Source organism: Clarias gariepinus, chromosome 13, assembly GCF_024256425.1.
Source record: "Clarias gariepinus isolate MV-2021 ecotype Netherlands chromosome 13, CGAR_prim_01v2, whole genome shotgun sequence".
Classification (NCBI taxonomy): domain Eukaryota; kingdom Metazoa; phylum Chordata; class Actinopteri; order Siluriformes; family Clariidae; genus Clarias; species Clarias gariepinus.
The window spans coordinates 14,110,888-14,135,821 of NC_071112.1; the positions used below are offsets into that span (position 1 = coordinate 14,110,888).

General features: G+C 36.9%; 3 protein-coding genes across 4 annotated transcripts; 1 reads left to right on the top strand and 2 right to left on the bottom strand.

Moving 5' to 3' along the window:
- Positions 1-8: 8 nt before the first annotated feature.
- On the bottom strand, positions 9-5,704 carry txlnbb (taxilin beta b). The gene is made up of 10 exons (XM_053509972.1): positions 5,613-5,704; positions 3,510-3,758; positions 2,913-3,004; positions 2,649-2,819; positions 2,343-2,537; positions 1,286-1,405; positions 1,129-1,203; positions 955-1,047; positions 700-795; positions 9-609 (listed from the first exon to the last, which is right to left on the bottom strand). Exons 2-10 carry the CDS (start codon positions 3,745-3,747, stop codon positions 109-111), a joined length of 1,581 nt encoding a protein of 526 aa, XP_053365947.1. The 5' UTR covers positions 3,748-3,758; positions 5,613-5,704; the 3' UTR covers positions 9-108.
- A 1,039-nt stretch (positions 5,705-6,743) lies between these two features.
- On the top strand, positions 6,744-8,262 carry LOC128535890 (gap junction epsilon-1 protein). Its single transcript, XM_053509973.1, has 3 exons — positions 6,744-6,854; positions 7,492-7,674; positions 7,800-8,262. The coding sequence occupies exons 1-3, from the start codon at positions 6,822-6,824 to the stop codon at positions 8,187-8,189; spliced, it is 606 nt and encodes a 201-aa protein (XP_053365948.1). The 5' UTR covers positions 6,744-6,821; the 3' UTR covers positions 8,190-8,262.
- Positions 8,263-9,595: 1,333 nt separating this feature from the next.
- On the bottom strand, positions 9,596-24,303 carry hivep2b (HIVEP zinc finger 2b). 2 transcript variants are annotated; one of them, XM_053509679.1, is made up of 7 exons: positions 24,255-24,303; positions 13,818-18,096; positions 13,568-13,719; positions 13,314-13,489; positions 13,123-13,218; positions 12,259-12,959; positions 9,596-12,091 (listed from the first exon to the last, which is right to left on the bottom strand). In XM_053509679.1, exons 2-7 carry the CDS (start codon positions 17,823-17,825, stop codon positions 11,654-11,656), a joined length of 5,571 nt encoding a protein of 1,856 aa, XP_053365654.1. In that variant the 5' UTR covers positions 17,826-18,096; positions 24,255-24,303; the 3' UTR covers positions 9,596-11,653. The 2 variants fall into 2 exon arrangements, with proteins under 2 accessions (XP_053365654.1, XP_053365653.1); XM_053509678.1 differs by lacking the exon at positions 24,255-24,303 and adding an exon at positions 19,622-19,792.
- Positions 24,304-24,934: the final 631 nt, after the last annotated feature.

Here is a 24,934-nt window from a genome sequence, read left to right on the forward strand (position 1 = left end):
TCAAAACGTTTATTTGTAGTCAAGTGGGCAACATTTTATTTGTTAAAATATGACAACTTCTTTTGTAAGTAATAAAAGACGAAAGTTTTTAAGTAATTGTCAAGAATTCTAGTCAACAGTTTCCATCTCTTTGTCTCTAATCTCTTGATTTTTATCAGACAGTGTTTCTGTGGATGGCATAATCTCTTCCTCAAGGTGATTCTCTGCAGTTTCTTGAGACTCTTCTAAGCTCTGAGAGTGTTCTAAAACCTCACTACCTTCTACTGGGAGATCTGCCTGCTCGTGAACATGAGAAATTTTAAACGTTTTTGCCACCTCCTCAAGTCTGCACTTTTCCAGCTTCAGATTCTCTAGCTCTTTAGTAAGATGTGTTGCAGTGCCAGAGGGTTCAGTTAGTGCTTCTTCATGCTTCTCTGCTGCCTGATGCATGTCTTTTATTTCTTCTGCTACGTCCACTTTTGTTGCTTTGTCTTCTGCAGCTCCAGGTGGTTGGTTTTCTTGCAGTTTCTGGTAGAGGCTCTTTCTCTCTTCCTGTAATGCTCTGCAGAGATTCTCCAACTTTTGTATTTTTAAAGTGAAAAGCTCAAACTCTTTTTCCTTCACTGCTTTCTACAAAGGATGATGAGAATATAATAGAAGGTTATTAACAAGACTGGGCTCAATATTAGTAAACTTATATTAGTTAATAGAGTTTCTTACATCTGCAACCATTTCAAGAAGAGTTTTATTGCAGCCATCAAAGCGTGACTTCCATGAACTGGCCTCCTTTTCTAGCTTCTTCATCTTTTTTGCCATCTACAAATATAGATTTTAAACACTTGGAACCTTCAAAATTGGTGCATGTTTATGCATTGTACTTGGTTAAAGAATTATGATGAATAAAATATGCTTATACTTGTTTTTCAAATCAGATATAAGCTTCCTGACTTACTAGATTTGTTAAGTAGTACCTACTTTATCTATGTCTTGCTTGAAGCTGGAATAAACTCCACTGCTATTTGACACAGCTCCTTTAAATTCTTCAAACTTCTCAGAATACACAGAAAGCTGTAAGACATGTAAGTTGTATTAACTTAAAAACTGCATTGATAAAAGAACTGAAAAAGTATACCATTTGATGCTGTTTACCTGGGCCTTCATGTCAGTTTCTTGCTCTTTCATGAGTGTCACTTGTAGTTTGGCTTCAGCAGTTTGCTTCAGTAACTGTCCATAAAGAAAAAATGTCTGTATTAATATATGTTAAATGTGATAATGCAAGTAAAACATCTGAAATCATAAATCTCACATGTGCTCTCTCCAGCTTGTGCTTCTCTTGAGCATCTTTCAGCACTGCATTTGCCTGAGCAAGTTTGGTCTCCAACAGTTTCTGTTGTAGGTCTCTGTGCTTGAAGACTTTCTCAAGGTTCTGCAACAGTCAGAGACAATAATAGAACCGATTTAAGTTCTCAGAAATGGCTTTATGTAAATTACATCATTTGTAGATTTAAACAAATCCTCTTACTGCATGTTGCTCTTTGTAAAAATCTAGCCTTTCATTGATTTTAAATAAACCTTGAACAATAAAAATTGTCAAGACATGTCGTATTACAGCCTGAGCATAATATGGTTTCCTGGATATTGTAGTACTCAATCCCCAGGCTGTCAGAAACAAACAAACAAAAAAAAACAGGTTAAAGGTAGTTTCTCTGTTTTTTTTTTTCTTTTCTTTCTTTTCTTTCCATATTCATGTATATTCTGAACTATGTATACTATATATAAAAATTTGCTATGGAATATAGAGTGGGTTGACAGATTTCCTGGTAGTAAAACACAGTCAACAAATAAAAGATCTGAGCAGCGCTGAATTATTGAGCACAATAGTAAACAGTTTAAAATAATATACCGACCACCATCCATCTACAGTTCGAACCTCTATAATCCAACTAGGGACCGTGAAGGCCAATAGTGACCTTTGTATTTATTCCAATTTGTACAGTACGACCGTGGTAGCACCTCTGGTCAGTGCTCACATGCACATTTCCACATGGGCAATTTGGAAACACTAATTAGCCTTATCTGCATGTCTTTGGACTGGGGGAGGAAACCAGAGCACCCAGAGGAAACCCACCAAGCACGGGGAGAACATGCAAAATCCATGCACACAGACTGTAGATTCTTAACAGTCATGTCAGTTGAATACACAAGGTAAAATGATCCTTAATCTGATATTTTTAGCATGCTTTACTGATACACCCATAACAGTGGGCTACATGACTACAGTAGGTTTCTAAAAGGTTGCTGGTACCTAACATTGATGCCTTATATTCAACAGTAACTTTTAACCTGCTATAATGTTCTCGTACCGCCTCTCGCTGGTCATATTTAGCAATAAGGCCTTTGAGTTTCTCTGCCAAGTCACTGTTCTCCTGGCACAGTTTGTTGTTGCGGTTGCTGTGCTCCTCAATTTGGGTCTGGATGTCTGCAAGTGTGTTCTGAAAGTGAGTAGTGATCTCCTTCCTCTTCAAATCATCCTCACGGCATCGCTGAAGGGTCTCCTCCTGAAAAAGGAGCTCAGGGTAAATATACAGTACATCACTTCTTCTGCACACTCACATCAAAAAATACTCAGTTGTGCAAAAGTCTAAATATATATTTTTAGATAGGCACACCTTGAGTGTCTTGTTGTGTCTCTGCAGCTCTCTGCAAAGCCCCTCAAGTTTACTCCGTGCCAGCACTGCTCTACTGTGCTCACTCTGCAGCTGATCTTTCTCCTTCATAACCTGCAGCAGTTTTTTCTGTAGCATCTTCAACTGCTTATGATCTGAGCGGTACTCCTCCAGCTGTGGACAGCACACACCATGTCTGATATGATTTAAAAGCACAGAAACGAAAAATGTACATCCTGTATTATAAGTTATGGGATCTGTGCTCACCAGCTCTGCGTGCTTTTTTATAAGAGCTTCCAGTTTCTGCTCAGGACTACCAAGCTTGTTTAGGCTTTGCATAAGGAGCATGGCCTCCTTCCCTGTGAAGATATAAATGTTATGTTAAATTTCATGTCACAGCACTGTTGTTTTCTTTACTCATACAAAGTGGATTTGTTTTTACATAAAATTACTCATTTATATGGGGACCGCACAATATAAACAGATTTTTAGAAAAGCTTGCAATTGTTCATATGATGATGTCTGTTTGGAAAACTTCATTCAAATTTTGGAAGGAGTCTCTAGTTTTAGCATACCAGGACAATTATACTTATTATACTTCAACAAGGAGAAAACATTATGTAAATAACATAAAATGATCTAAAAAAAATAACAGGAAATTAACCGATTTTATGATTTAAAAATAATTATGGCTAAATTTAAAGTGGTTCATCCATATCATATCACCCCATCACTGATTATTTTCTGTAACATCACACCCTATTATGTTTCATTCCCTACGTATAAATTCAATAGCACAGGCATGTAGAAAATATAATTCTTTCTAAAAACCCATGTCATTTTCAACAAGGAAAAGTTCCTCACCAAGGCTTTTTAACATTTTCTTTTCTAGTCTAGGGTCCTTGGCTTTTCTAGACTCTTTCATTTCTGTGACGCCCTCTTCCTCCATCTCATCATTCTCATCCTGCTTCTCAGCTGCCTCATAATAACTGATAAGTTCCTCTAATTGCTTATTCAGGTCCTCAGTGAGATCAGGGGTAACATCCAGAGTAGGGTCACTGTTAAGGGTCTGTTCCTCTGCAGGTTGGCTACAGGTCTCCATTCTTATAGACACTGAAAATGCAAGAAAAAGTTATTAAACTTTAGTGTTCCTGACACAAATTACAGGGGTCAATAGTGCAAAAGAGCAGTGATGAAAAAGCTAAATCTCAGGGAAGCAACATAAGGCAACCCTGTAACAGCAAACATAGAAGCAATTGTTTAAAACAGTGCAGGGTGAAACCTGAGCAAAGCAGGTAACTGGTACTGTCAATAATCAGGTGAGTGAAAAGCCACGTCTGGACTGGACCCACATCGACTTGAGGTTACTTATGGTCGGGATAGATACATGTGAAACAGTTTTTTACTTCTAATTACATGAACCCATAGGTTTGTATTTGCTCAAAAGAAGAAACAGCAACTTATAAGAGTACCATTTTTTTTATTACCTTTGTTTAAATTATTTTCCTGTGAATACTTTTCTTTTTTTCAAAAAAATTTTTTTTTGTAAGTTTCCTTATTAACCTATGAGGTACTGTATATAAGACCCTGTAATAGAAGATAGTATGATGGATACATACTTTCTACTGTTACAAACAAGTGATAATTCGCTTTTTGTGAAATATTGTTTAACCCTTACAGCTCAGAGCAGTTTTAGGTTTCTCTTTTGTTTTTGTTTAGTTTTTTGCATTACTATGTTTTAATTAAATTATTAAATCAAGAGATTTTGCAATATAGAGGGTCTTATATTCTTTTTGTCAGCACAACTTAGGCAATATGATAAAATAAATGTTTATTTCATATAGATAAAATATATAAACATTACTGAGCAAAAACAAAAATGTAAAAAACTTTTTAAAAAAAAATTGTTTTCAAACACGCACGCACACACACAGAGGGCGATTAAGACATTATTTACAGATTAAATTTATAACAACACTTGTTTTTAAGGAAATACAATTGAAATGTTTAATATGAATAGTAACAAAACAAATATTCCCAATCTTGTCTAGGCTGGTATTAAATTTATGATCAGACTTTTTAAACAAATTATTCTAAACACACACACACACACACACACACACACACACACTAAACCTTATTTACAGATTACGATTATAAACACTGTTATCCTTAAAGTATCCCAGCACCCTTAAAACCCCTAGAATAGCTCTAAAGAGATAGGGATGTGTAAGGTCATACTGTTTGTTTTAGAGGGGGTGGGGGTGGGGGTGGAGTGGAGTGGACAGCTTCTATTGTAGCACTGAAAATTGATCTTCTAGCAGCAGCAGTTTCCTTTTAGATTAAGTTTAATAGATGTTAAAGTTTCAGTTTTAAACTTTGAGGTTGTTTACTTCTGGAGTTCACTGCTTACACTCACTACTCATTTGGTTAAATTTAGCTCCTGTCCAAGCTGACCACCCCCTGATCACCCCCTGGCGTCACAAGCAAAGCACATGGCACATAGCACCTGTTCCAGGCCAGAGGGCTATTTTAGGCTCTTCTTAATATGGTCAACTTGTTTAATATTCTTAGGCATATTTTTTTTTGCGTCATTTATTATACAGTATGTTTTCTATGTTTTGCTTTTACCCACTGTTAAGATCTAAACCTGAATTGTAATTAGTTTTAAATAAATATCACATTTTGTTTTCTTGGAGTGGTAAACATTACATTTTAAAATTGCATACTGCAGCTACTTATAATTTCACACAAACCATGTCTCTTTATAGCACAAACATTACATGCACGTCTAAACTAGGACATGTTTTACATTCTTTAGTGTGACAGAATGAAAAAACAATATATACCTTAATGAGAAACAATGAGAAACCATTAACTGTATAAAGTAATGTATTTATGAAACTGATATAGCAAGTTTTGTTATTTGCTGTCTAGGACTCAAAAGAGAATTCCAGCAGTACTTACCAGCAGCAGCAGTGAAGTAGACAGAAGAGGAGTGAAGGGAAGCCTGCTCCTGCAAAGACAGCAGCTGTGATGGGCAGACCTCAAAATAATCTGGTAGGACACTATTCACACCTACCCTGGTACACACAAGTGTTAGGGAACACCAACAATTAAGGCTCTTGTTTCATTTAAATTCATTGTATTGCATAAAAATGTTTGTTGATACTATGAAATATGAACATAATGTAATATTGCAATGCATATTTAACTAATTATTAATGCTGATTAATCGTGAAAGTACTGTATCGATGGTCCGATTAGTTATGGTGTAATAAAAAGTTACCAATAATAACATGATATGATTACAACCATTATACCATGTCTGTAATGTCCATATAGGACAAGTCATGTGAAAAGTAATAAAGGTACATGGTTAGTGTGAGATTTCAAGATTGTTTTGTTGTTGTTGTTCTGCTGTGTGTGTGTGTGTGTGTGTGTGTGTGTGGTTGTTTCATCTGTATGAAATCTAACAAAATGTCCTACTCATACCAAGTGGAACTAAAGTTTTTTTTAAACACAACACTGACACCTACTGTATACAGTAGGTTAGTTTTTTTTTGTTTTTTTTTCAGATTCACATGTTTCTGAGAATATTATTACAATTAACATGGCTTTTTAAAATACACCCTAAAGCAACTTCCATGAGCAGGTCACACTGCAAAATTCTTTTCCTCAGCTAATATTAATATCCATTCAGGAACCCATACAATATAATTAAGCTAATGGAGTTGATCAATAGCCACCAGTTAGCAGTTTAAAAATAAGGTGTGTTTAAAAAGTCCCTTATCCCTCATCACTGCATTTTACCCCAAATACACTAATGTCGACAACTAAAACAGAAAATTGTTGTTAAATAAGTGCATTTGATCACCCTGGCGTTTTAGCATGAGTCTGTATTCTGCCATTGTTGCCATTTTTACTGACACAGCATTAACTTCCATGTGAAAAGAGCTTTAAATATAGTGTCATTTTCTCCTCTCTCAGCTTAGGATGTTTTCACAACATGAGCCTCTGCTCTGAACAGATGATTGTGCCTCATAGAATCCCAGAACACTAATTTTTTTCCGGAACAGCATTAATGCGTTGGAGAAAAGAGCAACCTGGGATACTTTGAGCAAATGCATTTGCTCAAAATAATTTCTCTGAGGGATTATGGAAAGCTATAGATAAATGGAACGGACAAATAACTCTTCACCAGGGCTGGTACTGTATGTTAATATGTTATTATGTTATGAAACATATGTATACACTGCCTTTTTTTATGTCTGTTTCTCTTATCATGCAGGGGTGTTTTTTTCTGCTGACTGAGTTAAATGGGGATTATGTGTAGACCACATGTCCAGTCTTTGTGTGTATGGCTAAAGATGAAAGAGAAATATGCACTGGCAGTTTTTTTTTTTTTTTTTTGCCTCAGTCGAAAGGTCAGCCAGAGCAGCAGAGTGTTAGTTAGACCTCTACAAAAGCCACAGGTCGGCCATGAGAGCTAAGCTCCACGGAGTACCCGAACTATCATAAAATAGATAAAATCATGTCATTAAACTACATAAAGAACTTCTATGAGGGATTTGTAAGTAATCATAACTATAGTTTAGTTGTTTTTTCTTCCACATCAATACAATGTATTGTGATGTACATGTTGTGGTTTTTATCCTTTTGAACGCTTAATGATAATTAGTAGACCTTTTCCTAATGAATGCTTCAATTGATGTCTTGGAGATTAATTTATTTATCTAATGTATATATGTAAATGCAAAAATACATATCCATTAGATGAGTTAGGAGTATGTGTGCATATACATATATGTATTATGCTGTTTGTGTGTTTGGGTTTTTGTATTAGCTCCGGCCACCCACTGTTATTGGTCAATTCCACACCCTGTTCTTTGGCTCTGTACGTATGTTTTTCCTGGGGGTTCTGGGATTCGCAGTTTATGGCAATGAGGCTCTTCACTTTAGCTGTCTCCCTGACCGGAGGGAACTAAATGTCTTCTGTTACAACCAGTTTCGGCCAATAACACCTCAGGTAAATTTTATTACTTATGTGTTATATGTACTGTATATACAGCATGTATATCCTGTATGTATATTTGAATATATAATTATATATTAGTTTAATAAAATGTAACATTTTCCCTATATCTCTTTCAGGTATTCTGGGCTTTACAGCTTGTAACTGTGCTTGTACCGGGGGCTGTGTTCCATCTTTATGCAGCATGTAAAAACATGGACCAGGAGGACATTCTTGAGCAACCTATCATCACAGTCTTTTATATAATCTCTGTGCTTTTGCGTATGATCCTGGAGGTGGCAGCATTTTGGTTGCAGAGCCATCTCTTTGGATTTCAGGTTCAACCTGTGTTCATGTGTGATGGGCGCTCACTGGAAAAAGCCTTTTACTCTACCAGGTGCATGGTTCCAGAGTACTTTGAAAAGACAATCTTTCTAAGTGCAATGTATGTATTCACTGTCATTACCGTGATTTTGTGTATTGCTGAGATTTTTGAAATTCTTCACAGAAAGCGAAGGGGCACACAATGACAACTCTAAATTCTTTTGTAAGTGTTCATGAAAAATGTCTTATAAATACGTTGTTATTTATATTTTAATCATTTTTAAACATCCATCCAATAGATCTGTGAAGATCTCAGTCATCCAGGTGAGGTTATCTGGAAGTTCAGTCATGTCAAGTGGACTTCTTTCTTCATAGGTAGAAATGTTTTACTAATGAAATAAGTCCAGCTGACATGATTCCTCCTCCAAAGATCTACCAAATAGCTGTTTTATCTTTCGCTTTTGTAAAATATTAATCAGTTCATCTCAGGTAGTATGGAATAAGACTGAAATGTACTTAATAAAGGTCTACAATTTACCTTACACAATACTGAAATATTTAAAACCATGTTCTCATGTTTTTACCTCTACATTCTTGTGCTGTCATTGTCATTGCTGATCCACACATAAAAGTATGGAAATAAACTGATGATTTTGATATTTCAATAAATATTATGCAATAAAGTGTCTTTTCAGCAATGATCACAAAAAGTATGTTTACAGAAATTATTGTAATCATAGGCTTATCATACTGTAAGAGATTGAAATGAATGAAAGATAGTTCAAAGTGATAATAGTAGACAATGTAATCTTAATGTTAGCTACAGTATGTTGCATGACTGATGTCTGTGTGAGTGATACAATGCTATGAGATTGAAAAAAGTCTACACCTGTCATTGCTGCCAAAAGTGCTTTAATCAAGTATTGTGTGATGGGTCTGAATACGTCTTTAAATGGGTTATTTCAGTTTTTAATTTCTAAAATAGTCCAAATGTCCACTTTTATTTTGTTATTGTGGCGTATTTTACGTAAAATTATTCAAAAGAATTTGAATCAATTTGAAGGTGTGTCAAATGTAGCAAAATGTAGAAAACTTGAAAGCACCTAAAATGATCTTTCAGCACTGTACTATATGCATAAGATTACTACTTTTTCAATTGCAGCTGAAATTCTAATTGGACATGTTTGACTAATTTGACTAATTGGACATAAATGATCTTTAATGAAATGAGTACATTACGGAATAGCCCAGTCACTTACTTTGGCTGCCTAAAACAGAGACATTTATGTTCGCGATATGATTCCACCAAGGCTTAGTAGAACAAACAGCACATCTTGCCTTGAAATCATAGAGATTGGGAAAGTTTATCAATTTTTATCAAAAGTTAAGTTCATGGAATTGCTAGGGTTATAAGATGTGGACTGTATCTTAAGTGTTGTAAGGTGTTTCTAGTTAGTTTCAGTAAGGGGATGAATTAGGCCCATTTGTTGCAACAGTAAAATTGTGTGCTAAAATAAAATGATAGGCTTTTTCTTTTATAAAAGAGCAGGTATAGGAGAAATGAATTCCAAGTGTGTTTCCTGCATAAAAAATAAGTTGCTCGTTTTTCTTTATTAAACATTTATTTGTAAGTAATTTGAGGTAAGAACATTGCTGACAAATCCTTATTATATAATTTTAATATACTCATGGACATCTTGTAATCAGAAAAGAAAAATAAACACAGTATCATAGAGAAATCAGCTGCCTTCATGGGCAATAAATAATTATTTCTGAATACATGTGAATGATGTTCATGTAAGATATATCAGACTTTGGTGATATATCAAATGCAATAAATACAATTGAACTAAATGAAACAAAATACCCTATTAGTTATAATGTAAACATGACATTAAAAGTCTTTCATATAACTAACCTTATCATGAGCTCATTGTTTTAACACTCACTGATGTAAATTTCAATTATAGCCTATATTACGTGAACACTAAAATGGAACATTAGATCGATCTTGTCCCAAAATATCATACTGATTTCCTCTATATGTCTAATACAAGACTTTCATTTTGAGACATTTAAAAACAATTGCACCTTAAAACTGTACACAATCAGACACACAGTTCAATTTCAAATCTGATGTCAAGAAGAAAAAGTTGTACAGACATGAATTCTTGTTCTCACAGGACACACTAGAAAAAAATAATTACAGTACATGATTGTATGTGTGTGTGTGTGTGTGTGTGTACCTTGGCGTGAGTGCATGTGTGCTTAGATGCATGTGTGTTAATGAGAATATGTGTAGTGTTGGGCAGATTACTTAGAAAATGTACTCAGGCACTGATTATGAATTTATGAAAAACACAACATAATCAGATTTTTAAAAATATGTTTAGCTGTTAGGCAGGTGTAGTATAAGATTCATCAAGATATGTGTTCAGAAATAAGAAAATGTGTTACGTAAATTGCTTCATGTTAGAAAAATTATGTTTTGGTTAGCTACACTTTACTTCATGTTTTCAATGGCTTATTATGAGGAAAAAAATGTAAACGTATAATTCCTATTTTTGTGTTATCAAATATGATTATTATCAGACACAATATGACTTTGTATGTGTTTACAAAATTAGTCTGTAAATAAAAAAGATTTTAATGCATTCTGGGTTGATTGCCGTGTTACTTTTCATGACCTGAATGCATTATCCTGGTTGTATGTAGTTCAGCATTTTTTGTAACCTGAATACATAATCTATTTGATATGTAATCATTTACTACCCAACACAATGTGTATATTTATGTGCATATAATTGACTAAACAGTGGCTGGAATGTTGTGCCATTTGATAAAATCAATCATACAATGATTCCAAATAGCCCAAATATCAACTACACGGCATCAGTCAATTACTTCAGTAGAAAGTGCTTTACATAGTCATCTAACTGCATAACATTTACAAATGACTTTAGGTTATCATAGCAATAATACATCATCATATCATAAACTACATGAACAACATGTCACTGTGTTGCATAAGTGCTGAAAAGTCGAAAGATTAAACAAGTGCACCAGCAAACATAAATAACAACTATATACCAAGCAATATTTGTAGCACTACTGAATTTTAGTATTCAAACTGTAGAATATGAATTGAGTGCAATTTCAAAAGCATCAACAGTACTTTAGATCAGTTTAACACTATATTCACTGCTTTAACAATACATCCAATACTTCTGTCTCACTGAGGCATAGGCAAACAATTCTAAAAAGGCACAAGCTGATTAGACAGGGATGATTAATTTATAGTCATGATCAATACAAGTTAATGCACTAGATTTGGAAAGTCATGGTACTTTTAAAGTTGCTGAAAAAATAGAAATAATTTCCAATGATTCAAATGTTTGAATAAATCTCCTGAAATACCTCTTCAATATTCATGGACTGCATATATTTATATGGCCGTAGATGTGTGGACAAATAAGTAGTGGTTATAGGAAACGTGACTTTGATATGGCAGTTTGATTAGAATATGTGCTGTGCATCTGTATATGAAATTATGTGCATATACGCTTTTTCATTTCTTTTGGCCACATATTGCACCTTACCAAAACAACAATCATCATATGAGCTTGATTTAGCTTGACTTAATAAAATGTTTTACAACAAGCTATTTAAATCAGCTTTTTGGAGGATTACCAATGATATCCTCTGATGTGATCCTGAGGGATGCAATAGCCTCTGCACAGATGTGGACACTTTCCTCTTGCTTGTCCTCTCTGGCAAGACCAGTGCAAGATTTTGGCTGCTCCTTCCTCTGTGATGATATGTTGCTTACTCCAGGTCCTGGAATACACACTGAGGCTTGCCTGGAATTAGCCCTCTCTGGTATGTCACCCTGTGGTAGCGACTGAGAGTGTCTATCTACAGGAACACCAGATGGGCAGACAGAGGGCATTCTTAGACCTCCAATGGGGACCATTGGGAATGGAGATTGTACCTGCTGTTGAGAATGCAGAGGCAAGTGGCTGAAGATGCCTTGGCTGGGAAGAGTGGATGCATCTGTACCACTGTGCATGCCATCAGTGACATTTTGAAGAATGGCCTCTCGCTTATCCTGAATTAAACATTACCACACGTTATTGATACTCTTAGTGATCAAATGATCATATTCTTATGAATATGTTAGTAAATAGTTCTTGGTTTTACAGGTTGAACAAAAAAAATGCCTACTAGCAAGGTAAAGCCATTAAAAATTAGAAGTTTTACATTTAAGTGACATACCATTTGCGGGTACACTGCAGTGGTTTGTCTTAGGGCAGAGGCTTCACTTTTCATCTCTCTGCTTGAATCTACATAAGATCTGTGCTGATAGTTTCCCCTACGTGGTGATGCAGCCCTTAGCAAGCCTCTGTGTTGACCACGTGGAGAGGTTGCACGATACCTTGATACATCTGTTGCTGATGAAATGGGCCTTACAGGTGAAAGCTGGCGAATGGGTGAGACATCTGCTCTGATGTTCATGTCTCTTCTTGAAAAAATGGGTCTCAAGGGGGAGGGGGCTCTTCCTGGATGACCTTGTGGGGACAGATCCCCCCTTAGACAAATGCTCCTCGTATGAGGTGAGTCCCAACAAAGAGAGAGCAATTGAGGTGTACAAGGATCATATGAGGTGTTTCTTTGCTCCAGAGTCAGCTCGTCCTCATTACCGACAGATGATGCTTCAAGCCTTTCTTTAGAGTCCAAATTCTTAGTGAAAGAGATATAGGGAAATGGCTTGTTAAGTGTGTAAGGTTGAGGACTTGTGCTTCTGGATTGGGTTCTTGGAGTAGAGTCCCCATCATATTCATCGTCCTCATCATCATCTGGTTCATCTCCATCTTCCTCACCACCATCCGAGTCATCCGCATCCGAGAACTGATGTTTAATGGCTGCATCCGTTACTGGTCTGATCTCTGATGATTTCTGCACATCATCTTCATGCTCTGAAGATACAAAAAACAAAATTAAGTAATTAATTTAAATTAGTAGCGTTATTTCTCATTTTTGAAGGCAGTTATAACAACAAATTGTTCATGCATTTAAACAGTCTTAAACAGTGAAATAGCAGTAAAATGAAAGATATTTTGTTAGCCATAAATGACTTACCAGCAACATCTGTATTGTCCATATTCATGGGTGAAACACCAAGCTCAAGGCATTTTTTCAAGTGAGCCTTTGACTTCATATGCTTAGTCAAGTTCCCTTTATTAGAAAGAATTACATTATTTGACATTATTAGACGATACATTTAAGAGTCGTTAAGATTGTGTGATACAAAAAATTTATAAAAAAACAACCTTTTGTTTTGAAGGCGAAGTTACAGCACTTGCATATGTAGGGCCTCACATCTGTGTGAGTACGTATATGTTTCTTTAGCATACTAGGCTTTTTACATCGAATACCACACTCTTCACAAATATACTTCCCACGGCCGCGTCCCCTGACATACACATAGTCCTCATTTGATTTGTACCTGAAACGAGTACATATATTAACAAAGATTTTCTTCAATAAACCACTTCTGGTATTTATACAGAAGGATACTACTCACCCTCCTTCAAAAATCTTTACCCGAGCAGGTTCTGTTTGCCTTAAAGGTGCCTCGGTTTCCTTGCTATTATCACGTGAAGGTCTAGATTTTTGCTTTATCTCTTTCATTTGTGAATCATATGATATGTCTCCCACCCTAGCCTCAATGGTCCCCTGTAAAAAAAAAGGAGAAAAAAGTATAAAGTAATATATATATTGAACGTGTATACAAAGACCAGATATACACGGTGGAAAAATGTAACAAAACCAACCTGTTCCTGTTTGTGACTGGACAAATTTGTAGTAACAAGTATTCCTGGTTGATACATGGCTGCAATTGTATATGTGGCATTTTGTTTCTTCTGTTTAGATTGGAGAAGAGCAAGAGCCTTTCCGGTACTGAGACTTGGTGGATTTGGATTATGGCATCTCATAAACCAAGAAGCATATACAGAGAACTGAGGTGCTGTTTGGGTGCTGTTTGGTTTGGAACAATTAAGATAACACCAACTTACACAAGTTGTAGTGTGAAGACCTGGAAACTGAGATAGTATCCAAGTATTGGCAATGTCTCTAGATAAGGTTTTTGCAGCACTCTGTGCTGGTATAGGCAAATTATTTACCAAAATTGATTCTGGAGAAACACTGCCAGACAATGACAATCCTGCTTTATGGTAGAAACCTATATTAGGATCCTCCATTTCTATTTCCTCAACAGCCACAGATGGACTTTTCACATTCTCTTTCTTTTGTTTCTCTTTTCCAAGATCAGGGTGTCCTAATTCCACCGCACTAAGTTCTTCTACAATTTGCCCATACATATTCTCATCTTTGACTCGTTTTTGTTGAGTCGCTTCAATGAAGAGTTCAATACTACTGGCAGGAGAAAGCATTCGTTTACTAGCTCCACCACTCGGGGCCTCTGTAGTTGAAATTGTTCGAGAGGTCAAGGAAAGAGGTATGCCTGTATTTAGTTTTGCAGGTGATGACTGTGGGTTGTGGAGTCCTCTTTGATGTCCTGGTGCTTGACATACATCAAAACCTACACTGTGTTGTGATGTAAAACTTAAACATTGACTCTGAGTAATGACATTATTAGGTACCAAATTTGTTGCATACTGAGAATCCAGAATATGAGATATACTAGTGTATGTGATGTTTCCATAGCATGGTACTTGCATCTGAATTCTGACTGGAACCAGCAAACCATGCAAGCTCCGACTGGCTAAAGCAGGCTGAGCTTGTGAAAGAACTGCTAATGTTGACAGGACATTGGTCACACCAATATGTGAATGGTCTTTTGGTAGATCTACAAGAGCAATTCTATTATCTTCAGCTGTTTTTGGATCTTCAGGTTCTTTCTTGATTTTCTGGGGAAGAAGTGGTTGTTTATGAGGGATTTGCTCTGGCATCCTAGACATGTCTTGTGAAATTAGCTCCTGTGGAGAAACACTTCCATGCAGTAAAGGGTACCTCATTTTTTCAATGCCACTAAAGGAAGCTTCCAACAAAAACTGTTTGTCTGGAGAAGGCATTTTCCTGCCTATTTCAACTGCATCTGAGCTTCCTTGTGTGGCATTCAGCTCCACAGATTTATCATGTGTCTCTGGATCACCACTCAAAGAATCCTGTCTAACCAAACAACCTCTTCTTCTTTCTTTATATCCACATTCACTGGCATAGATGTCACTTTGGATAGGGCTGGTTGAAAATGAAAGGTGGCTATAGTCAAAGGACTTACTTCTAAATTCTGGCAATTCAGTGGGTAAGTTACAGGGTGCCTGTTCTGATGCAGAGCGCCTCATCTCCCGCTGCTGGCTTAGTGAACTTCCTGGAACAGACAAGAACTCCAAACACTTACTAAACTCATCTGATTTAGCAGGAGATGCAACATGTATACTTTCCTCTCTGTCAAGTGACTGGGAAAAGCTTGAGCTGTGAGATAAATTGCTGTCTTGACTTGGGCTTCTAGAGAGACTAGTACAAGCAGATTCAAAGCTCGATTCACCAGAGGAACATTCCATCTCAGCTAAACGCAAGCGTTTCTTTTTTGGAGGTAGCTTTTCAACTGGGAAGTTAGACAAAGTTTCACTCCTCTGAGGCCATTGGAATTCTTCTCTGTTTTTTTCATTTGGTTTAACCTGCACATCTCGTACTTTTTCTGGTTTGTCAGGCTCCTCTGTAACTCTAATCTCTGGAACTTGAATACCAGACTGAAAAGCTAGTTGTTTGGATAAATGAGACCACTGGTAGATCAAACCACTTCCACTATATTGACTGTCTATTTTTCCAGGAGGCATTAGTGGATCAGTTTTGTACTTTTCTTTAATTTGCTCCTTTTTAATTGATTGGTAAAGGGTACTTTTATTAAACTGTTGTGACTCAAAATCAGTAGATTTCTCTGCAGAACTTGGCCTGCTTAATGATTTTGTGTGCTGAATTACAGAGATAACATTGCTGCCAGTCCATCTCTCTGTGTCAGTATTTGCAGCATCTGGAATATCTTGCTTTGAAGAAAGGTCCCCTGTAAGGTCAGGCAAGCATGAAGGCTTATTTTGGGTTGAAAAATCTTCCTCTTCCATAATGTTCTTTCCTTTTCTACGTTTCCTTGTAGCATTTTCCATCATGTGGTTTGGAAACATGAAGCATGACTCTGATTCTGGACAATGCTCTATTCCAATTTTAGAATCATCAGCACTGTCAACTTTTGGCTCTGATTTCAGGCCACAAACCAAAGTGTGGTTATCCGGTTCTGCATGACCTTCATGTGCAGAATGCTCGAAGGCAGCCTGTCTCATGAGCTTTCTCATGCCCATGGAGCTACGAAAGGAGATTTCCTCATTTGTCATCCTCTCATCAAAAGAATTACTGCTTCTTAGTGCCTGTGGTGCACTTACATTGGAATCAGACGGTGTTGGAAGAGAATTACTCCGTAAAAGTAAACCACATTCTGGTGGGGTTTCTAATAAATCAGTCCTACACTGAAACCTTTCTGGGATTTCCTGATATTCTTCTTGAAAAGATTCTGATTCGATTTTTATTGATCTTGCCAGGTCTTTTTTGTGTCTGTGCAAATGGCATGTGGCTTCCTCAGGTGCCATTCCTTTGGTCAATTTAATCATGAAACTGGATGGAGTCTCTTTTATGTCTGTCATGCAAGTTTGTACAGTGATTGATTGCCTTGGCTTGGCGCTTGGTCTATAACACTTCCCAAACATAATTTCTTGGTATGACTTAGCATTTGCGCTGGGTTGATTGAACTGCTGTTCTGCACTCTCTGAGCGTGAAAAGTAGCCAGAGTCAGTGCTGCTTTTGCTGTATGAGCTGGGGAGCGAGAGGGAATCTTGACTTCTCTTCTCTGAAAGCCTAAGGGCAAGTCTTTGCTTTATGGTAGAAGACTCAAGTTCTTGGTCCACCTGAGTGACAATAACAGGTGTCATCATTTCTCTAAACTGCCATAAAGATACTTTTCCAGACATGCTCTCATTTGATGAACTATGAGTAAAGGTTATCCCAGGGATCTTTTGTGTATGTCTACCACACTTTTCTTGTACATTATCCCCCCTGTCCTTCATTTGGATAGAGCTGCCTCTGTGCAAGGGCTGTTTTTGTGCAAGAGCTGCCTCTTCTCTCACTTCCTCGTCAGTGTCAGTGCTCTGCTCAGCTTCTGAGTGCATTTCTCCTTCTCCTACTGTAACTTCTTCATCCATACTACTAAGCTTCCTATCTTGCTCTGAAAATGGAAACAATCCTGCTTTGACAGCATGTGTGTGAGACTTTCTGTGTTTGTACAAATTACTTTTAGTTTTAAATGAGAAACCACAAGGAACACATGGATATGGTCTCTCACCAGTGTGTGAACGTATGTGCTTTTTCAGCACACTGGGTTTGGCACATGCTCTCCCACAGTAATGACACACATACTTTCCTGTCTTCTTTACTTTCAGCTCTTTTTTGTGCACACCCACTGACAGGAGGTTAACACTTGATTGGAAACATCTTTTGCCAGGGGGAGGGAAACGTGCCTTCCTCCATGTGTAGATTGGATTCTTGTCACTGGCTTGTAAGGTGGGACTAGTTCTTGACCCCACCGTTTGTGTCTCAATACTGGGACATGACCTCGAATCGTCACTGTGGGGTCTCTCTGTTAGCCCTATTTTGTCCTTGGTGCCAGGAAAATGATCTCTTTGGACCATTTCAGTATCAGAGTGTTTCTCTTCTTCTAAAGTGTCTCCCTGTGGGGAACATCCTACTGCAAGAGCGGCTTCAGGAGTCTCCATGATGCAAATATTATTTCTTTTATTATGAATACTTATGTGTGCTACATCTTTGCTAATTCATTTTGCAGGATCCGATGATTTAAAATGTCCTTTTCAATGAGGTTTAATATCTTTTTTTAAGCGCCATTACTTCTAAAATGGACAGATGTAGTCTCCAAGCTGAGTGAGTGATTCTCAAAAAATGGTAGATGATTTTCTTTCCAATGTTTTCATTCCTGGTTTTACTCCTTCTTCAGTATACTCTAAGACTTATGAACCAATTCCAGGTAATCTAAAGAAACATAACGAGACAACAAATAAAATAGGACATAACATTTCTATTTAAAAGAATAAATATTTCTCGACATTTAACATTACATCATCTCTATCATATGTCCTAATAATATTAATAATATTTTTACAGAATAAAAAATTATTTTCTCAACTAAGTTTGTATGATGCTAAGCTGATTAAGCACAATTCAAATGCAAAATCGCTTTGCATGTTTGCCTTTTATAGCTATTTATAGTATAAATGGGTGCTTTCACAGAGCAAACATAGTTGTCACAGACCTATGAAAATGAGTGGCATGGTATTTTAACTGGAAAATACATTTCAGCATAAACACACTCCACAGATCCTAAGTATAGGTGGTTATAATAACTTTGTTACTTTTATTACCCACATATGGCAGATTCTAGACAGCTGACATGACTGCCAAGGGGTGCAGCTGACAGCTAGCAGAACTGTTAGAAGAGAGTTACATTTTCTTTTAATTTAATCATATAACAGTGAATAAACACCATCTATAATTAATCTATCATTTTTGGGAAACAAGCATAAGTCACTAATTAGGAAAGCATTAGGAAAGACAACCAGGAGTATTTTCATCTTCTCGCATTTAACAATGCCACTTTAATGAGGTTATATAAGATTATCTGGTGCAGACCACTTAGCCTGTGTTAATTAGGACATCAGAAGACTTCACCTCAGTATATCAGAAAAGAAACCCAAACCATATCCTTGTGGGTTTTTTTTTTCTTTTTACTTTAAAATGTCAAAATGTCACAATTTGCTTTATCCCCAGAGGTAGAGGGGGGTTCTGTGGGGTCTCTAGAGGTGATAGGATTCTCTAGTTCTCCCAAGGTCACACTCCTCTCATTCTTGGGTCTCCCTCTGTGTGTATGTGTGTGTGTGTGTGTGTGTGTGTGTGTGTGTGTTATATGGTAGCTTGGACAGATTAATGAGTGGACAAATTAGTAAAAGACATTAAAAAAATGTCACAGCGTGCTCTCATTCCCTGTGAGCATTTCTGAACCACAGAAGGGTTGACGATATCTTCTATACTAGAGAGGACTAACTACAATTGAATAGATATAGAGTCCATCAGCATCTTTATTGACATCATAGACTGCTCTTGGACCTTCTAAATGAAAACTGTAAAGGTTCGACCAACTGTTACCACTTCTCTCGGTGATATCACTCCTACACATCTGCAGGAACATCATCCGAAGAGTAAAACAACATGCAACAGCAAAGCCTGTCAGGAGAATGTCATTACATCATGTATCAGCACCCCACTGTTTCAGCAGTCACAAGAGCCAGAGCCTGGCAACTTAACCTAGCAGTCTTATAAAGCAAGCAGTCCTATAAATGACATCCACACTGGCACTTCAGGAAAGACTGGAGGACTGCATGATGGCTGAATTACACGATGAACAAGAGCAGAACAGTCAAGGGCAGACTCAAACTGGCAAGTCACCCCCTAGCAAGCACAGCTACAACAACATCAAACATATCGACTGCCATTTACAAACCTGGTGTACAAATACAGCCTTGTGCAACATCTCCATTTATATCCCGCTCTCTTTAGAATTCCCATCTTCCATATTCCAGCATGTCACCGTCACGAAAAGCAGATTTAAAGCCAAAAAAGCCAAAGATAAGCCCCATCAATGATCCACATCGTGTGTATTAAGGGTACACTATCAGACCTACTGATGTAAGCGAGTCACCACAGAAAATACCTCACTGAGACGTGTATCCAGGAACAAAAATAGCAAAGGGGCCCTCTTAGGGGTTATGCAACAGCCCACAGTTAAGACCACTTTTGAAAGCATGGAAAGCAGTGCATAGCTGTGCATCGTTCATCATTCATTCAGCGCACTGCATGGAGGAGTGTGTACACCCTGAACTGTGTTGTGCCTCTAAACAAAAGGCTTATAAACCCCTATAAGAGAATTAAGTATTGCAATAGCAACAATGTAACGAGAAATTCATGATCTATCACATCAATCTTTATTCAGCTCTTTGTCATTTGAATTTTTTGATATAAAACACATTGCACATAATGTCTTCCTACCAGTAACAAATCATAATTGCAAAAAAGCACTTTGGTGCTGCTATGAATGGAAAAGTAAATAGCATGACATAATTCATATGTTAAATTCCTGGATTAAATCCAGTAGAGATAAAGAGTTTATATTTTTATTATTATTATTATTATTATTATTATTATTAAAGTATACTTTACATCACTACTGTAATAACAGTACTTTTACCACAACTGTGTAAAAAAAAAAACAGTTACTGATCTAAAAGAAATATTAACATACAGTCAATTAACATATAGGGCACTTGAATCTATAGTATTTAGAATATTGAGTTAATACTCTAAATGGTTGATCCTCAAAGAACAGTGAAGGTCAAGCCTCTCATCTCTCGCTATAAATATAATGGTCTGTCCCACTGGGTCGCCTGGCTTTTCCACTACCCCAGGCACAACTCATGGCTACTGACTATTTAGATGTGATCTGACACCCAACTATCTTAGCTGTACTCTTTCTTTTACACACACACACACACACACACACACACACTGACTCTGACAAAGTGTCTTTTTCATGTGTATGCATCTAATGGAAATAATACATTGCTTTTCAGTAGACAATGTGGTTATGATAGTTATGAAATGCATATACTAGTGGTATTGTGAAATAGGCACATTAAAAAAAATGGACAGCATAAGAAGAGTATCATAGCTATGTATTACAAAAACTTATTCATAGACAGCATGCTGATGTGGTCCAGCTTGGGTAACAGTTTAGAATTTTGCATGGTGTTTCTGCATCTACATGGGTTTCCTCTGTGTTCTCCAGTTTCCTTCCAACGTCCAAAAAACCTCCTGGCAGGTTTAGCTATCCAAATTGCCCCATTGGGAATGAGCATGCAATGGATGTCCTGTCAAAGGGCCCTTGCCACCTCCTGAAAATAAACTTAATCGCCTATAACCCTGACCAGGATTCATTTACTAATAAACACAAAGGCATAAAGTTTTATAAATACTTTGTTAGTCTAAAGTTGGTTACCCCATGTTTTTATTGCCAAACACAAATTAAACAAGAACACCTATTTCTTATTTAACTTATTAACTAATTGAAGCCTATAGACAAAATATTGCTTCATCACAGGATAAAGGTGATCAGTCAAAATCAGTCCCTTCTCTTTAAATGGATAAGTAAACACAACCTATGCCAGAATATATACCATAACCAAACAAAAATCTTTCCTTAAATGTGTTATTCACCTGGTTATACTGTATGTACACCAAGCAGCAATAACATTGCAATTCAAAACATTATGACCAATATGGTGTAGGTTCCCCTGGTGCCATCAGGGCAGCTTTGGCTCTTCTGGGCATGACTACAGAAGACCTCTGGGGATGTTCTGTGTTGTCTGGCACCAGGACATTAGTGGATAATTTGGGTGTTGTGGGTTGCGGGTTCGGGCATCAAGGGATCAGACTTGCTTGTCTGGCACATTCCATGTATGCTCAGTCAGATTGGGATTGCTAGAGTTTGGAGGCCAGGTATGAGGCGCTTTTTTTTTTTGGAACAAACTGGATAGTCAATGTCTTTGCTCCCCAAAGACATAAATGTATCTTGGGTGCCTATTGTCCTTTCGTAGTGCCCCTTCTTTTAATTTTGTGTATTTAAAAAATCATCTGATTGTAGTGGGTCTTAGTATTAGTCAAATACAACCTCAGACAAAAAAAAAATTATATATATATATAACTTTTTTGCCATTATTTATTTAACAAATATAAAGCCAAAAAGAAAAAAAATATGTGTATCCCCCATGATTCAATAGCTTATAGATCCACGTTTAAGTAGCAATAACATAAGTAATAATTTTCTGTATAACTTTATTAGGCTCTGACCTTGCTCCATTCTTTGCAACAATGCTTCAGTTTATGGTTTTTGGGCATTCGCCTATACACAGCTCTGTTTATGTCCTTTTCCAGCATTTTAATTAGGTTTAGGTCTGGACTTTGACAAAGCCTTCCCAAAACTGGTGTGCTCACTGTCCTGTTGCATTGTCCTGAGTTCATGGTCTACTCAGTGACTGCAAGGTGCCCAGGTCCTGTGGCTGCAAAAACAAGCCCAAATTATCACCCATACACTGCAGGGGTGTGAGGTGTTTCTGCTAAAATGCTCTTTGGTCTTCGCCTTCATTTGTCCACAGGTCATTGTTCCATAAGCTTTGTGATTAATTCAGATGCAATTTTATGAACCTTAGCCCTTCTTGCGGTTTCTTTTTAGACGGAAGAGATTTCTCCTGGAAACCATTACAAGCAGACCATACTTTTCGGGCTTTTTCTAATTGTGCTGTCATTGACTTGTAGGGTCTAGCTCGTAGCTATTGGGATTTTTTTGTGTTTCTCTAAACATTGCACTGTCCTTGGGGTGAATGTGCTGGAACGTCTACTTCTGGGAAGATTGGCAACTATCTTGAATGCTTTCCATTTGTAAATAGAACATTGAACTCCAAATAGTTTGGAATTGGTTTTAAAACCTTTTCCAGATTAATGTGCAGCAACAATTGCTTCTCTAAGACCACTGCTTATGTCGTTCCCTCTTGGCATTGTGTTAACACACACCTGAATGCTCCAGACCCGCAAACTGCCAAATCTTCTGTTTTTATAGAGGTCTGCACACCTGCTTATAATTAATTAATCAAGGGCCGATGATTAGCAGCATCTGGCTGCAACTTACCCCCTTAAATCCTATAGAAGCAATAAGGGGTACTTGGTATTGCCTGCATGTTTTCTTTTATATTTGGCTTTATTTTTTATTAAATAAATAATGTCACAGTAAAAAATATTATATGTTATTGTTTGTCTGAGGTTGTATTTGCCCAATACTAAGCTGCTTAAATCAGATGATTTTTATTATTCTTTTACACAAAAAATAACATATACTGTAACTATGTGGCACTACATGACTGTATAATTGATAATGTTAATGTTTTAATGTTATGTTGGGTTAATGCATATAACAAATAATCATAACTGAGGAGCAGCTGATTCTAAAGGACGGTCAAAACAGGTAATGGAACATATCTAGCACATTCACTCTCACCATGGGTGGTAACAGGCATTCTCACTATGTTCAACTTTCTAATAAAGACTTAAATATTTTAACTATTGCCAGGTTACATTCACATATATCATATTCTCTTTGAGCAAATAGCCTCCTCAATCTCCTTTTTAATGTAAATGTCATTTGCCATATGGAGCGAAGATATGATGAATGTTCCCATGGCAACAAAATACCTATTTTTGCTGTATTTAGCATGCACTTATCTTATTCAGTGAGTAGCTACACACAGACCACTGAAATACTGAATGGAGCACACTCAGCCACTGCTATAGCTGTCAAAGGCATGATAAATGTTCTCTATTTCAATTTAGTAGGACACAACAAGAAATGTCTTCTCTATGTATGTAAGTAGGATGTGTCTGGATTAGCTAACAGTATTCTTTAGTCTCTGTATGTATTCTGCACCATATAAAGATCTGGGAAATGAATGAGAATGAATGAAATGAATTTGCAAATGCCTTCAGGAGGTGGACTCCATCTGGAGCTATCGTTAACTCATCGTCATGGAAACACACTCACTGTTTCCTTATGATAGAACTGAAGTTCTGCATTTCACAAACTAAGCTGTATAATGAGAGAAAATAAATCACTAAAGATTGTACGATTTATTTATTTTTTTTTTACTAATGAGTGCACTAGGAGTGACTTCAATGAGTTGTTCTTAAAAGTGTTTCTGAACATACTGTATATACCATCAAAGTTACAAAACTGAATTCTAGGAAAAATGTGGCATAAAGATTAGATAAAGCTCTCAACTGTTGTGAAAATTCAGCTCAACAAGAGTGACATACCACTAAGCATCCTCATACTTGTGTCTTTAAGGTTATTATTCGATAATATAATAAATTATAGGATAATTAAGTTTTTAATAGGAAATCAAAGGCAGCATTGCAATACAAGGCAACTTCTCCTAAATGATGTATAAATTAGACAAGACACACATATATGCCAACGAAAATGACAGAGCCCCTTCATTGCAATTTGAATTCATGCTTATATTCCTTCTCACCTTGACTGATCTTTGGAGTTCAGCTCCTTCCTCCAGAGCTAAGCACTTCATTTTCCATCCTTAGAGTGCCACTACCAAGGTTCCTGTTTTTCACTGAGTGCTCTTCACTAGGCTTTGCTACTAATCCCTTAGTCTCATGCATGAGGAGTGGGAAGGAAATGGAAAATGATCATGTTTCTTGGCATAAACACCTGGTGTGTTGATTGGCTAAGAGAGGCTGGTGGAGATGTCTATCACCGTGACAACGCAGGGTCTGGTTGGCAGCAGCCAGAAGAGAATATACAGGGACAGAAATAGATTTCAGCTTGCTCTGGAGCTGTACAATCCCACCACAGAAAAAGGGAGGGAAGGCCAGAGGAATGCAAGAAGAAGGATGAATACAGCTTTGAGAAAAGATGAGCACAGCTATGAGAAAGCAAGGACATTAGCCTAGAATATTAAATCTACATCCATGCTGCAGTCACTGCATAGAAAGTGTCTTTGTAATGATGGGTGAGCTGGCAAATGTCATTTAGATATTAAATGCCTAATAGATAAAATGTTGACAATTCTGCACTGGCACTAAGATATATTGCTGCATTTCCATCATGATTCCTATTCTTGTTTAATATAGGTGTGGTTTAACAGCCAATACTAAAATCCCTGAAGCTGGCAGACCTGATACTGGCCTAAATAGCCCT